General features: G+C 36.5%; 1 protein-coding gene across 2 annotated transcripts in view; it reads left to right on the top strand.

The window, feature by feature from the left end:
- The window catches only part of PTPRK (protein tyrosine phosphatase receptor type K), a gene marked incomplete at both ends in the record, with an annotated part of 412,874 nt that overhangs the window by 338,403 nt on the left and 57,563 nt on the right, over positions 1-16,908 (top strand). For both annotated transcript variants that reach the window (XM_084283862.1, XM_084283861.1), the window contains one exon: positions 800-836. In XM_084283862.1, the coding sequence (XP_084139988.1) occupies positions 800-836 (37 nt within the window). The remainder of the gene's footprint in view (positions 1-799; positions 837-16,908) is intronic.

Raw genomic sequence — 16,908 nt, 5'->3', positions numbered from 1 at the left:
TTACAAAAAGGTCAGAAAATACATTTATGACTGACCCTCGTTTGTTCAAGTTGTACAGAGTGTGCATAACTAAGTCATTTTTCTGTTCACTTGTTTCAATTGCTGACCAAACCGAATTGCTGAAGGGAAAAAAAAAAAAAAATCAGAATACATAAAAATTGTCTTTGCATATGCAAGGTCTTTGGAAAGCACATCCCTGTCAAATCACTGTCTTTCCTGGGCAGACTATATAGGTTGTAGATCAAGTATGTTTTATGTGAAGGGATAGCTGGGCTCCTTCTGTGCTCATTCCATCCTCAGAAGCATGAAGGAGAGGGTTGCCAATGTGCTCCGTGTGACTCTGAGACTGTCCGGATGCAACAAAACAATTCAGTTTGTGCACAGTGCTGAACAAATGTACCTTCTCTTTTTTGCTACATGGCTCACAGTTTCTGTGCCCTGAAATAAATATGACCACCAATTCCCCACTTTTCTTCCACTGCATACTCTGGATTCTTATGGCATAATTTCCATTTGGTTTAACTTATCTGTAATTTTGCTACATCCGGGCTGTCCTGCACCTTTTCTCCCCATTATTTTCATGGATGGCACAGATCAGTGCCTAGGCAGGTATCATCCGGCTTGCTGCTTCTGTAAAGGCAAAATGACTCAGCCTTCTCCCCTGCTAAGCCCAAAGCCCTGAGCCACCTGGTTCAATGTCCCTGAGCTGCTCACAGATCTAGGGCTAATTTATGGAGTGGGGAGGGCAAGAAAAAGGAACCTGCTCTGACTATTTTCTTTAATTTTCCCTTCTCAACAGGAAACCAAAACTCAGTGTGTTCGAATAGCTACAAAAGGTAAGAGGTTCATCCCCCCAAGCAAAGTAGCTTTTTAATGAAATGTGATGGTTTTGTTAAATGATTGAACCAAAGCCAGCACCATTCCTGTATTTTGAACAACTTGGTTGTCTTAAAATGTAATGGGCTACTGCGTTTTTTTTTTCTTTGGTATTGGGCCAGGCAAATACTGTTCTAGCAATACTCAGACAAAAATCAGACAAAATCAGGACAGCTTTTCTTTTTCCTCTCTCCTCTTCTCAAACAATTATTTCTAAGTGATGGAGATCTTTTCCTTCATTTAAATGAAGGACATGGTAGTTAATTTTTGTACGTAACAGCATAGTGTGTTATATAGGCATAGGGGAGGAGTGATTTGAGGAAAGCTTGTGTCTTTTATAGCAAGTGAAGCCCAAAGCTAAGGCTGACTGCATAGCTGTGAGAATAAATCATATTGACCCCACATACAGCAGGTTAATCACATACTGCTCACTCAAAAATACGGTTTCATCTTCAAATGAGGACTTAGTTGTTCAGCTTATTGTTATCTCTTGCTTTGACTGTATTTATAGCCGTTCATTGTGGTTGCTTGATTGTGTCAACATGAGTTGTTTGAAAGACTCCAGCAGCATGAGCAAGAAAGGACCTAACAAATGCTGAAGCAATGCTCTGCAGAGGCCCAGCACTGCTAACATTGTCTCTTTCTAATTGCATATTGATATTCAGCATAAAAAACAACTTTAGATATGAGCAGGCAGGCATTTAAAGTACTGCTGTGGCACATCAGCACCATCTTTTCAATTGCTTCTTTCAATTTAAAACTTGTTCCAATTAAAAGCTGATGCCTCTAGTGAGGTGGTAGCAACAAAATGTTTTCTTGAGAAACTGGAAAGTAAAATGTACTTCTCAAGATTCGTTAATACTTTCATCAAGTGGGGGAAGCTAGTAAGAACAGGAAATTCAAACTGTGAGCTAAGTCTCCTATGAAAAGTACATCAGCATTATCTTTCTTATGTTTCCCTGACATGATTAAATGTTTAAGTATATTTGCATGAACAAATATTTATGTACTTCAAGCATGTATTGCTGGGATTTGAGTCAAGGGAGAGTCTTGAAAAGACTCTCTCTCTGAAATAGCCTAGATTTTGCAGAAATATGAAAGGGGGAAGAGGAGAGCAGTGGTTCTTTTATCATAAGGTTTCTGGATAGTAATAACAAAATGAGGTAGGAATTCACCTAGCTTATGAGAAAATTACTTAACCATGTTCAGGCCACTGGTCTCTAAGCAATGTTCATGGGAGCAAGAAGCCTGATGAGGGTTGCTTGTATGCCTTCCTCTCCCACAGCAGTCATGTGTACACAAATTACTTTTGTCTGAAGGAAACGGAAAATGAGTAGTAAGTTTCTTACCGCAGTGCTATAAATCTTGGCTTCACTGCGGTGGCTAAAGACACATGTTCCTGAGGTTGTTCCAGTTCCTGAGGCATTGTCCAATACATCAGTACCATACTCTTTGAATGTGGAACTAAAAAGTAATATGTTTTACTCTGACTTGACTTTTATTGATAAAAAGTGAGATGTGGGGGGAGGCAACATTATATGAAAATGCTTTCTTGTGCTCTGAAAGAATGCATTTAGTTAGACATCATCACTTCAAAGTCACATGCATTCATATCTGTCAACTAACTTACGCTGGTATTCTGAATCATTTTAAGAAGCTGATAAGGAAATTTTCTCTGTGCGTTCATCACAAAAATAATGACATTATTTGCTGTGCTTGAAGAAAAGTGTACTTAACATACTGTTTCATGAATATATTCATCTGTTTACACTGATACTTCAGTTGTATGTAGGTATGCTTTGAATCATTGACCAAGGAAAAGTTGCATGTTTAGTGTATCCATCAGAAATGTTTGTTTTGTTGTTTTGTTTGTTTGTTTGATTGGTTGGTTGTTTTTTAACCCACTGAAATAAATATAGGGAAAAGAGAACTGTCTCATCTTGCCTTGTGTATCTTCAGTAAAAGAAGATACACATAGTCCTGTGTGTCTCCTTTGTTCATAGTCCTGTGCAATCTCCTGTGACCTGAAGCAGCCTATAGCTGGCCAGTCAAACTGAATTTTGCCTTAAATGTATCTAAAAAGCATTAAAAATTGTTAAGAGCTGGTTTGGAGGGTGGGGGAAATTAAAGGTGCATACAGAGGTAAGACAAATCTCCCTGGTAGTGAAGTTCAGTGTTACTAGCAAAGTCTGGCAAGTAATGAATCTCTGTCATTTTTACCTTGTTCAAGGGCCTGGTTTGAACTAATTTTTCTGTTATGTCTCCTAAGGAATCTGCATTTTACAGCTCCTGTTTCACACTGATAAGATGTAAAAATGGAAAAAATATGTTAGTAATGTCATGGTTTCGTGCTGGAAAAGTTCATATTCCCCAAATTATAATCTTGATAATTTGACTTTCTAAGTTGTTATTCACCTGATTTTTTTGTTTTTGTTTGTTTGTTTGTTTGGGCAGTCTTCTGTTAAGATAATTCATACATATTTTAATGCATTGAAGGTTTTGCACATATCATTCCCAGATGCTGCCTTCTGCCTTTGAGAATTGATTCAATAGTTTATTTCTTGGTATCAAGCTAATGAAAGTCAGAAAATCCAAATTAAAGCTCTCATACTTTTTCAATCTGTATATTCCAGGTGCAATGTTCTCTTACATTTCTGATAACAAAATGTACTCAAGTGTGAACTCATCTAAAAGGTGGTGCCAAATCATGACTAAATATGTTGCTGCTTTTGGCATGTCTTGAAAAGATGTTTTTAGAGCAAGCTGAGAGTTTTACTAGTGTCTGGAGTATTAAAATACACTGAATTAATTTTTTTGAAGAAAATATTGGAACAGCAACAGATTAAAAAGTCGTCCCCTGAGCAGTTCATGTGTACTTGCATCTGAAGAATGAATACCAGAGTGATTCTTTGATGGCCCTGATTTAGGGTAATAATGGGATTCCCCCTTTATCTGGACACCTATTTTCACAAAGCTTGTAAGAATTTAATGACTTTGTGACTTTTGCCCTTCTCCAGATTGGACTGAATTGGCCAAGAGAGTCCCAAGTTATTAGATGTGGTGAGAGGGTATGAAAGTTGCCCACGTATACAATCTGTTCACATAAGCTTTGATTCTTAAGGAAACCATGTTAAAATCAACTCCCTGTTGTGCAGATGGCGGGTAGAAGATATCTAAAGCACCATTTTCATTATTGTCCAGCAATTGAACTGTTTAAATTCCTTGGATACTTTTAAGCTGTATTGCCTTCCTCTGTCAAGCCAAATTCAGTTCCCATTCAGTTCCTCTTAGTAACCAGTGATCACCATCATTTTTTATTATTATTATTATTATTTTTTCTTTTTATAAAAAACTTAATTGTTCTTTACCTCATTATTTTTCAAATCTAGGTAGCAGTCACTAATAATCTAGTTTCTCACATAGTAACTGAAGAAGGAAGAAAAAGAAGGAAGACTAAGGTCAGATATTCATTAGGAACTGAAAGATGGAGTGATGCTGCAGAACGTGTATTGCTCAGCAAAAAGGTGTTGCATATAATTTCTTAAAGAAAATTCTCAAACTTCCTAAAACTAATTTTTTTTAAGGCAGAGTTCAATCAGTACATAGTATGTTCATATCATAATGAATACACGATAACTGAACCTGCCTAACCAAGGTACTGCTAGAGGAGTGAATTCAAAAGGCACCATTTCTGTGACAGGCACTTCAGAGTAACACATGTTGATAACTGATCAGTCATATCTTAGAGTTGACTTTGAATGTGTTAAAATTTGAATGGGTTTCCACAAGCACATTACATTGGCATTTTACAATCTAAAATTTTATCAACTGCTAACAGAATGAAATTAACATGGTCAGAGAAGAGTGATGCTTCAAATTATTTAGCATGTAAATAGACATATAAGAGGACAGAAGGGACAGCAGAACTGTTATTAAGCAGAGGATATATGAAGCTGACATTTCTGACAGTTTTTAGGCTGCCAAGTTTGAGGCTAACACTGATTTACGTGTATCGCTTTGTTTTATTTAGAAGACTAGAGAAAAATATCGAAAATTTAATTAGAAGAAATCCACTGTGGCAGTAAATAAAGTACTAGTGGGACTGGCAACTCTATCCCAAAGTATTTAGAAGTGATGAATGCAGTCCAAAGTTTCTCACTCTGCATTTCAACCATGAACTTTTTCACCTCCAAAATTGTTTTCCCTTGTGGTTTTCATTTGTATTACTAGTTCAGGCAACATAGGAGCTCTCCATCTCTGTGCATGTTTGGTTCATACAGATGGATGAAAATGCCATTTGAGATGATGCGCATCTGGAAGTAATTGTGAAATAGCAGAAAATTACTTTTTAATCTGATTTGAGAAATAAAAAGGTCTGGGTGGTAACATTTCAACTGCAAGTGTGCATTTAGTCCACCATCATTATTGCTCTGAATTCATTCCCATAGCAGTTGGGGATTGATCCAAAGGCCTTTGATGTCAATGGGAGTCCTTTCACTGACATTAATGTGTTTTGGATTAGGTCTTTAGAAGTCATAAATCTGTCTAGACCATAATTATTTCCTTGAAATTGTTCCTGATGATGTTTCTGCTCTCAGGGAAATTTGTGAAAGTCAAATCACCTCCTGTAGCAGGATGCTCATATATGTCTTAGCAGTTAATGCACAAATGAGGGAAGATATCAGAAGCTAAACATATATGAAATGAAGCTCCCTTCAGTGCTGTTTTTATGTTTGGATCAATGCTCCTAAAATGACTTTTAGCTGTACCATCATAATAGGTGCTGGAGACTTATGTGACAATCTAAGTATAGAGAAGAATGAAGATATTGCCTATGTCATATCTTTCCTTTCGCTCATTCATACCAAAAAGCTCTAAATATGTTTAAACTTCGGTGGTATTTTCCATAATGTATTTTGTCTCACAAAGAGGACATTTTTACTAACTTGCTCTGCTTTCCAAAGATGGAAACAGAATTTAGCATGGCTTATTTTCCTTTTTGTATGTGAAATTGCAGTAACTCTGAGAGCAACTACATCTGCCATTTCTGATAAGTGATACCTTTGATTGTAAATAAAAAAATTGTATGATCCTTTCATGGAATATTTGATGGTGGTTATAAAAGAGCTGTTAACAGAAAGACGCCTCCAGATTTCCAGACACAAAACCTATAATATGGGTATATCCGCATATGTGCAGATAGTAGCAAAATCATGGCATTCAATTTAACAAATTTTTATTCGAGTAAAAAGGAATTTAATATAACAACCAAATTTATTAAGTGAAACTACCAGGTGGATATGAATGGGACAACAATTTTCAGAGAATGTGTTTCCCATTCTTTTTTAATAAGAAAGAACTGAAAATATATGAAGAACTAGATTAAGAAAGAACTGAAAATACTGAAGAGAAGTGCTTGTTTTTGCTTGTTGCTTGAGATCTCTTAAGAAATAAGGGTTCCTTGCAAGGGTAACAGAAAAAAAAAATAAAAATCTCTGAATTACCTTTTTTTGTGTGTGGTTGTAGCATGGCCTGAGCTTATGGAAATACAGTTATCTTCTTGTACAATACATATGAGGAAAGCAGTATAAGAAGTGTCTAAAAATTACCTTGCATGTAGTTGCAGAAAAAAATAACAAAGTTCTGCAGTCTTTTACTCTCCCTGTTCCTAGTTGAAAAGCTTTAAAAATATTTGCAACTTATTCCTGTTATAATCAACTTCTTAAGTTTGTCCATCAGCTAAAGCTGAACCATTTCTTTTAACTCAGAGTAATTATGAACAGAATTAGTTTCTACTTTCCAGCCCCTTTCTAAGTCTTCAAGAATAGAGGTTTATTACTATTTTTGAAAGAGGAGTTTACTGCTTTTGGTGAGGGAAGAAAAAAAAAAAAAAGGCACTAAAAAAAAATCTAATAAATATAATGAATAAATCTAATAGCTTTCCTAGAGCGCTTTATGTTTAAAGACATTTCCATAGTGAATAAGTCTATTGCATGCAAATATTAAATTTACATGTATTTGCTTGTATGTTTTAAATTTGCTGCATTAAATTTGATTGGTTGTTAATAGTTGTTGGTTGTTTTTTTTAAACAAAAAACAATAATTTTGTAGATGGAAACACTAGTGATAAAAAATTGCAGTATATTAAAAAAATCAACAATCAGCATGAGGAAAGTTTGAATCCAAAGATGTAATAAATGTTAGCTTTCCTTGATTTTAAAATGTTGCAGTATTTCTTTTGTTATAGGTGATTAACAAATTAGTTTATGCAGATGCTATGAGCAAATCGAAGTCTTAGGAAACTTAAAGGAACCAAGTAGTAAGCATTTCAAAAGTACAACTTCAGATAGAGGGTTCTAGTTAATATTTAAATGTTAGAGAATGAAAGATGATGTATTTGCTGCTCTAAGAGGAGGAGTACCTTAGCATGTAAGATACATGCTTTATATATGCTTTATACTTTAATACTAGGTGCCTGTTTTCTTAGGTCTTTTCAGCTCTAATGAGTATATTACTTCTTGAATCAGATCGTGGACATTGAATGTTTTGCATTCATAGTTAAAGAATATGGAGACATAAATGTAGAAATTTACTTTTCTTACAAGAACGTTTAGACTTAACTGCAACAGAAAATCCTTGATTTCTTTATGTTCTTTGTGTCATATTTAAGATGATTTTTGGATGTAAGTAATTTTGCAAGTGTTTAGAGAAGGTGAACTGTCATCATCAGTTAGGACTGGGTTCATCAGCCAAATTTCACCTGTACAACGTGTCCACTTTCATTTTATACTGCTATAAACTATACTATTGGATAAAATGGACTCTGGTAATGTCTGGATTTGAAGAAAGTACAGGCAGAGATTGCTGCCTTTGGCAGCCCATCACAGTCATCTCAAGTGCATGTTTAGAACAGGAGTTTGCATTGTTTGTGTAGCAGTGGAGCTTTAGGGCCACCCCATTAAGGGACAGCACTGTTTCTCCTCCTTAAAGAAAGGAGGACAAAAGGCACTCTAAGAGTCACTGTGTTTACAACCAGTCTGTATGCAGCTGGAACAATGCTTTCTCCACATGAGTGGGCATGTCAGAAGACTGACACTGGCAGTAGGCTTTGCCATACACATTACCGATGTTCAAGCTGAATTCTGTACCCCAAAAAGCAAACTGTTGCTGATGCTAGATACTCCTAAATACTCCTACATACAGTTTTCTTACTACCATCATTAGTGCCAGTACAGAAGCTACAGTTCAAACTGATGAGGGGAAGATCAGTCATGCTTGAAACTGGTTCCAATAAATGGTGCGTTATATTGCAAGATTTTAATATGCACACCTTTATTGGTTTTGGAAGTTTGTAGGAAAGTCCTAGAAGTGGTAATGAAACTTCAAATGGCACTCCAGTAATGATACTGTGCTCTGAGCACTTCCTGGTCATTGTTGTCCCAGAGTTCAGATGTGCCCTTAAATGAGAAACAGTAGATAGATACATACAATGTTGAGATAGTAGCAGCTTCTTTACTACATTATGGCTTAGCACTGGTAAAGTAAAAATCGTGTATTTGGCAAATAGATCATTGATATGATCATTAACTTTTTTTAAATGAAATTTTACATCATTGGCATGAGCATTACAAGGGTTTATTAAATTATTTGCTTGTCATCTCTGACAAAGTGCTAAATGAAGTTCTACAGCTAGTCATCTAGAAAGAAGAGATGGCATTGCCAAGCATAGTAGCACTTCCTAAACACTGTCAAATATGTTGCAGAGAAAGTCAGTATGGTTGATTGGCACAGCTGCCAAATTGCTCACATACAGAGATTGATGCTTTGTCAGTTGTGTACGGAGATGATTACTCTGAAGTTCGGGAGTATGGATTGCTTTCTGCTCTGATGTTGTGTGATAACCAGGCTATTTCTAGAAAGATCGTTACCAGAAGGATATACAGATGGACCTTGCAGGAGGGAGGATCTTTCTAGAAATAGTCTGGTTATCACACAACTATATGTCAGAGCAGAAAGCATCTTACAGGCATCTTGAAATGTTTTTGTAGCCAGGTAAATACAAAATATGGAGAACGGAATTGCAACCCAGTATGTGGATTTCCATGCTGTCAGCTTTGGAAGCATTTGGCTTTTGTGCAAATTCAGCAATGTGGAAAGGACTGAATGTTCTTCGTGCTTCACAGTGACGTGGTGTGAAAGGTTCTTGATCAGAATGGACTTCCAGAACCCTTTTACTGTCAAAGAGGTCACAAAACAGTCTGCATCCTTTGCCATTTTGGATTGACATTTCCTTTGTTGAGTCAACAGGAAAAGTGTCCACGTTCAATACCACATGGATGGCAGAATATTTAACCTGAACATTAAATCAAAGGTCATATATCTGCTGAATTGTGTTACTTGCTCTTTGCTGATGACTGAGTATTGGTTATTCACACATATGTAAGCAGACGATATATTGTTGACTGTTTCAGCCCCTCTGCCAAGTGCTTGCCAGGCCATTAGCATAGAGAGAAAAAAAAAGAAAAAAAAGAAAGAAAAAAAAAAGGGGTCCTGCTCTAACCTTGCTGTGGTGGAAAATATCCTGAGGCAGGAGTCTGCGCTGACTACAGAAATCTGGGAGAACAGCTCTGTCACTTCAGCAGTGTGCTTTTTTTAAAACACCACAGTTGAGAGCAAAGTCATGCAGGGAATAGCAAAAGCCAGTGTAGTATTTAGGATGTTAAAGCAGCATGTCTGAAATGAGAGACATCTGGCTTCAAACGAAAGTAAACGTCTATTATGCATTAGTTGTTGCCATTCTTTATATGGCTACAAAACTAAAGCTTGGACCAGTAATGGTCTCCACATCAAGCGTCCAAACCATTTCCAGTGCACTGCTTTCATGCCCTTGCTGCCACAAAGCTGCAGGATGTTACCTCGGATGCTGTGCTCTTAAATTGCTGACAAATTGTTGATGCAGAAGCAAGATTACAGTACGTGCAGTTATGCCAGACCTAGCTAGTTCTCATGCTGGACAACAATTTGCCGAAAGCCAGTTTCTATGGGTAGTTAAAATGAAGAGAAAAGCTCAGATGAGGTGGTTAATGGAGAAGTTTAAGGCAAATACTCAGTTATGTGTCATCAGTTTCACAGTGTGGGAAATTACATCTGAAGATTTTCTGCTCTGAAAGAGAATAGGTACTTACACCATCATGGCATGCAAATAAAATCAGAATGGTGCTGTATGGCATAAGTGAAGATGGTGGTGAAACAGATTACAGCTGTACACTTTACAGTATCATGAAAATGGGTCTCTTTCTTTGACAATAAAACCAAATCCTTATGTTTTGATGGCAAACAAGTGTCATAATCACTCTCTTTCCATTCCTTGTGCTATCGTGTTTCTGAAGAAGTATATCATATGGAAGAAGTAAATCATGTTATTTTGTAAATCATATGATAAGAAGAAATATTATTAAAATGTGTTTTCTGTTTCTATATGTTATTGTTTAGACCCTCAGACAGTGATAGAAAAAGCAGATCATTGAGTGGCAGAACTGTTGACAGTGTTTTTGCTAAGATTTTTTTGTAAGAGTAGTAAAAGGACAACTCTTTTTCTATATGAGGGAGAGAAAGGGAATTCTACAATTACTGCAGTTGGCATTAAAATTGCCTCAACATATGGAAGGAAGTTATTTGCACAAGCACAGGCATTGTTTTATTGTGAACCGTAGTTTTTATGTACACTAATACCATCCAGAATTGTCTAAATTGTCTTCCTATTTCATTGACACATTACAGGAAAAAATACATAGATAAGCAAACTTCAGGTTAATCCTTAATCTGTTTCTAAATTCTCAGATTTTGCTAAATTAAGACTATCTTTCTTTTTCTGAAATGACCATGCTGCATTCCCTGGAGTTTTCTAACAAATTTTAGAAGCACGGGTAATTCAACATTCTGTCATTATTTTCTGCAGACATGAATGGATTTTCTCATAGTCATTCAGTGTTTCTTACAACTGATTAGTTTTAAAGATTTAATCCTGTAGGTATTATTCTTTTATGTTATTCTAAAATTTAGAAAGGCTTTTAGATAGTTCCCATTCTGCTTGAAGTCATAGAACCATAATATTCATGCAGGGACTTAGGTTCATGTGTTCGTCTTCCACAGAATTTCTTGTACACCCAAACGAGAGGATTATTGTTCGTTGCCCTGGTGTAAAACTTTGTAAGATACTGGACTGTGAACCCTGAGCACTGGGTGCTTCATCATGGATGTAATACTTAGGGACATGGTTTAGCGAGTGATATCAGTGGTAGGGAGACAGTATAGGGGATGAGTCCCCATTAATAACCATCAGATATTAACCATCAGGGTTAGATTACATTTTTGATTCATCACTTGAACTGTGGAACAGATATCTAAAGTTAGGGCAAGGTGTTTGCTGTTACCAACCTGTTGCTGTTATATTTTTCAGCCTAGATAATACCACAGTAAGATGGGAAGGGATGGTAGCTATCTGTGGCAGGCGCTACCTATTTGCAAATCTATTTCTTGTTTTGAACAGAAGTTAGAAATGCTCATTCAACACAACTAGCTGGCAGTTCAGGGACTGAGAGGGCAAATTGAATCTCATTATATGCCTGTCCAAATATGAAAACTGGTAATCTGGTTGCCTTTGTATAAAATAATATTGCTTGCTCTGCATAAGCTCTGAAGCATGATGTTGTTTAGCCAAATCAAATAGCTTTGCTAGCTAATATAAATTGAATTCAAACTGAACAGTTTTCTCAGATTCAGAAAGTGAAATCAATTTGTTTATGCAGAGAATCAAGCAACAGAAATTGTCGTTTCCTGCGTGTCCCGTTTTGAGTAGTAGTGGTGGAATTCAGACAGTGAAATTTTATAGGAGAGATGGAATACAACCAGCTTGCAACCAATACAACCAATTGTTTTGGCAAGTACAAATCTTTTATGCTTTATTTTTAAGTAAAATTTTAAGGTCATTCAAGAAACAGTTTCAGGCAAATTTAAGCAATTCCTTACATAACACAATTTGGTTTGTTCAAGGATTAAGTCTGTGCTGCTTGGGTAGATCATAATGTAACACAGTAGATCACAGGCAGTCAGTGCTGGAATGTTTGGAGCACAGTCATCTGACCAGCAGAAGCTCAGCTACAAGGAACGATAGTTCACTTTTTCACATCAGGCCTCCCATATCACCTTGTGTTGTGATTAGGAAAGCTCTGTAGAGCCCTTGTTGTTCACAGAAACTGTAGTTGCATTGGTTTGAGTATAGTGTGAGGATGTTGTACTTGCAGATTTGATGTCTGACTGCTGACCCAGCTGTTGGACCTGAAGCTGGTAGACTTTTGTATAACGTGATGCCTGTAGCTTGTAGGAGAAGAGGAACAGCCACTTGGGCAGAGTTGCTGCATGAGCAAGTGTATACTTCCTCATCATTCACCAGCCAGCCTGTAGACACGGTGAGCAGTTTGGACAGATACGTAGCACAATGTGCATAGCTAGGCCCTCATAATAAAGCTGTGAGTGAGTCTGAACTTGGGGTGCAGTCCCTGTCATGGCTGAGATGACATGAGCCAGAATGATAGAGCTCTGATAGCTGTCATTACTCCTTCTTAGGTCTGGGGCAGTTAGGATGTGTCCATCTGCTGAGTAGGATACTTGAGTATTATTTCAAAACAATAACGAACAAGTGCTGCTTTTATCAAGTGATAAAACTTGATAAACTTTAACTTCTTAAAACTGCTTGGGCTTCATTGACCTCTCTTCAAAGCAAAGCACATCAGCTGTACATCATTCTCCTTTTGGACATGAATGGAGAGCTCTTAAGCCCAATACAGAAGTATTTTATCAAGCAAAGGTGTGTCATTCCCAGTGCTGGTAGTACAAGATTTGCAACGAATCATCATAATGATACCAACTGGACTTTGAATATATGGTGTATTGAGACTCTGATGATAGCATTCTTCAAGTAATTTCATCATGAATAATCATAAAATTTTAATAGTTTAAGGAACTTATTTTGTTTAAAGAAATAAATTTAGCATGACTGAGGTATTCAAAAGGCTATTTTAAATCTTGATCTTCCAGGAAAACAGATACAGCAACATCAGTAAGCATTCAAATATATTGTTTTACCAGTTTACTCAACATCATTTTGGTAAGAGTAAGATAGAGAGGGTCTGTGTCCTGACTCCAATTCCAAGTGGTTCATGGAGATTACCTTTAGAGATACCAGCTAATGGAAATGCACCGATACTGATCCAATTTTCCTACAAAACCCACTTAGTAGTCATTGAGTGTGTAATTTCCTATGAAATGTATGTGGAGTTAAGAAGGTAACGTACACTTGTCATTGCCCATTTGTTAGGCTGAAGGAGAAATAAAATAATACAAGATAAGCTGACTGAAAGTCTTTTATCTTTTTCCCTCCCCTCTGAAGATGTAGCTATTCCCTCTTTGAACATGATTAAGGTAGTTAGAACCAATTTATATTGTGGTATAAATGTTTTGAGACACAAAGATACATGAAAATTCCCTAAACCAGAAACTAAACACAGATTTAAGATACATTTCTTTTTTTCCACTTTGAAACTGACTACTGTGCTTTAAATTCATTTTGATGAGAAAAGATACTCAGCCATTTTCTACTGTCCAATGTTTATGTAGCATTAATTTTAAAAACTACGGGGTTTTTGTCTTCTGACTGAATGTCTAATGAGATGTTTTACAGCAAAGCAAGGAAAGATATAATAGCAAAGAATAAGAAGTACTGTATCTGATAAGCATGAGGTAGCTAACTTGTTTACAGTTCTGCAACATCTTTTGTAACTTGGTTAAACATTCTGAAGACTTGTCTCTATTTTGGGATAAGGCATATGAAATATGAATCCATGCTTTCATGTTTGTGCTGAGGCTTTTCCACTGTGTCTACCAAAAGCATTATGCTCTTTGTGAATAAATTTTATTATGATTAATGTCCAGTTTAATATGATGTATTTCCACTTTTCTGGTGGAAGTTATTAAACAGAAAGGTCTTTTTTCCATTGTAACATATAATATTGCCCTTCCTAACTGTGCCTGCATTCTCTGCACAGTGTGGCAGAAGTTCTCATCTGTGAGCAGAACAACTTGTTTCTTCAACAGCACACCCCTGTAGAAATTAATATTGTGATTTAATTTTCAGGAAAAAAAAAAAAAGCAATGGCAAATCAAGAGATGTCAAGAGGCAAAAGAGAATGTATGCACTTTACCTGAATGGTTCACTCCATTTCTTGAGGTGTGTTATGAATTCAAGGCTGAACACTGGGACTATCATGCTTCATTTCTCTGCCTAGCTGTAGATTTCCCCCTTGGACCTGGATATCTCACTAGGGTCAGAGTGTGCGATTGTGATTGGAGGATTGCTCTCTTCTCTGTTTTGTTTTGTTTTGTTTTTAGCTAAGGAGTAAAGGGAAAAAGATGCTGATACTTTGCCCTTATGGAGTGAACATTGTTATTGAAGTTGTGTGTATGTTAAACAGGAACTTGCAAAATAACAATAGCCACCTATTCTTTTTATGCTCTGAGGGCTTTCTTTCATTTTAAAGTCTGGCTTTTATTCCACAAGCTCAGTTCCTCTCCATTCTAACAGTATGATTATTAGTAAATTCCCATGGGTGGTATTGAAGAAAGATGCTGTCTTAAGGATATTTTAAGTTTTTCAAGACAAAAAGGAATTATTATTGATTTCCAGTCACCATAAAGTACACACACATCACAATAAAGGTTAAGTGCCTATGAGAATGTAAAAGAGCAAAATATTTAATTAAAAAAAAAAAAAATCCAGATTAGAAAGAAATCAGACTTAAGCAAACACAGTGAATTACTTTCTTCATGGCTAAGTCTGGAATGCTTACTTGATACAGATACTGTAAACAAGATGCTTTCTGTTTTCCTTCTTAATGCAGACATGAACACATCAACATATAACTTGACCACAAGTGGTATATGTATAAACTCCAAATACATTTCATACTGTGTTTTTATCATGATGATACAAATTTTTAAATTGTTAATGCCCTTAATGCCACCCATATGTTGTGCTGAAATCTACAGAAATCTGTGGAAATAAAAATCAAGTAGATGATAATGGGCTCCAAAAGCTAAAAACAGACCTAAGTCAGTCTAACAGCTAAAGATTTGTCAGCTGGACCCTAATAATCCTAAACCTAAGCATAGCAAATGTTGCCTTTGAGAACTTATTTCATTATATCTGGTCTTCTTAAATCATTCTACAGAAATAATGTAAAATAAACTAAAATGTTCAACTTTTAAATAGAAGGCATGATCCTGGCATCTGTGCTTCTGCCCCAAGTGCTATCCTTCTGTGCAACAGTCAGCATGAGCTTTTCTTAGATTCATGCTTGTGGGCATATGGACAACTGGAAGTAATTTGGAGATGCCAGTTGTCCTCTTATTGTTTTTCTTCTGTCCTTATCCACTGTCAGTTGCTAATGATGGTAGCAGGCAGATAGGTAGTATCATCATTGTGTGCATTTTGGAATTTCAGAAGCAGAAGGCAAGAGAAGCCTTTGCAAGGATGAGCATGAGTGCATATTCAGATATTTCCCACCAACAGAAGGTGTTCCTGTCTGATTCTTCAGCCTGTGCAAAAGCTCTGTCTCAGGTTTTTACATACACTTACCCAATACCTGGTAAAAACTAGTCACTTTGAAGCAAACTGATGCTCAATTTATAGACTTTCTGTGCTCATTTGAAACCCAAGGCCTTTAAAAGGTACAGGTCATTACTAGTTTGGAGGCTACTATGCTGGTGAGACTAGGAATGTCTGCTAGTCATTCTGTCTTTTGTTGCTAGTTTTTTGTTAGGCAACAATAGCGTTCTTCCTTTCACACCAACTATTCAGGTTGCTGGGTTTTATTTTTCCATCCACTCAGAGTAAACTGATGCACAAGCACAGCATTATAATGAATTTCTATTTGGTTAGGCAGAAGTTGGATTGTCGTGAGTAATCGAATTACTCCTCTGGAGACAGGATTTCTAAGTAAAGTGATGAGGTGAAGCGATTACAGCTGTAACCCTTACAAGCATAAAAAGATGTGTTATGCTAATCCTTTGTGAATGGGTTGAATTGAAAGCAAGGGGAATAAAAAAGAATGCCTTTGGAAAAAAAGAAGGGGGTATAAAAGGACTACTGTGTCATTTATTCCCTTTCCATTCATCCTCTGTTGCTATAGAAAAAAAAAAAAAGGTAAACTTGAGTGCTTTACCTTTCAAGTCTGTCATTCAAATCATTTAAGCAGACTGAAATACTGTGTAAAGAGTCAAGGGGGAAAAAGGGAGGAAGGATGGGTGTAGCAAAAAGAAATGTGTGAAGAAGTGCCAGTAAATACAGGTTGCTTTTTCTTTTTTTTTTTTTTTTGTTTTTTAGGTTGCTAAACCTGATATGAATTTACCTTACCTTACCTGTGTGTTGGGGTGGGGGGAAGCACTGAGGAAAGCAAGGAAAGTGTAGGTTACACCAAACATTGTCTTTATCTACAAACATTTTTTGCCCAAGTGTGAGACCCTTGTTACCCCTAGGCTTGTTTATTTTCTTATCAGTGTTTTCAGGTGTTAAATAGGAGTATTCTGTCCCAAGTTAATACCTGAAAAGACTTTTAAAGATACAGCTAGGAGAAAAGATGGCACGTGAATTATGATGTAGTAAACTGTCTGAATAGAGCAGCATAAGTAGCTTTTTGTTAACTGAAGAAGATGAGAGAGCTTTTTGTTATCTGGTTATTTGGTTATCTGAAGATAACCAACCTGAATATAAGTGGCCAGTGGTATCAGTTGTTTTTTGGTTTGGTTTGATTTTAAGATTTGAAACAATTTTCAGTGTTGCTCATTTTTTCCCATGTCTCGGTGTGCTTTTCTGTGGGTGATTAATCCTGGACAGAAGCTAAGCACCCACCCGGCTGCTCACTCAGTTCCCCACTGACAGAACTAGTGGAGAGAATCAGAAGAACAAATGAAATAAAA

Source organism: Netta rufina, assembly GCF_964035555.1.
Source record: "Netta rufina genome assembly, chromosome: 3".
NCBI classification, from domain to species: Eukaryota; Metazoa; Chordata; class Aves; order Anseriformes; family Anatidae; genus Netta; species Netta rufina.
The sequence above is the reverse complement of the archived record's forward strand: the minus strand, read 5'-3'. Positions and strand labels throughout refer to the sequence as shown.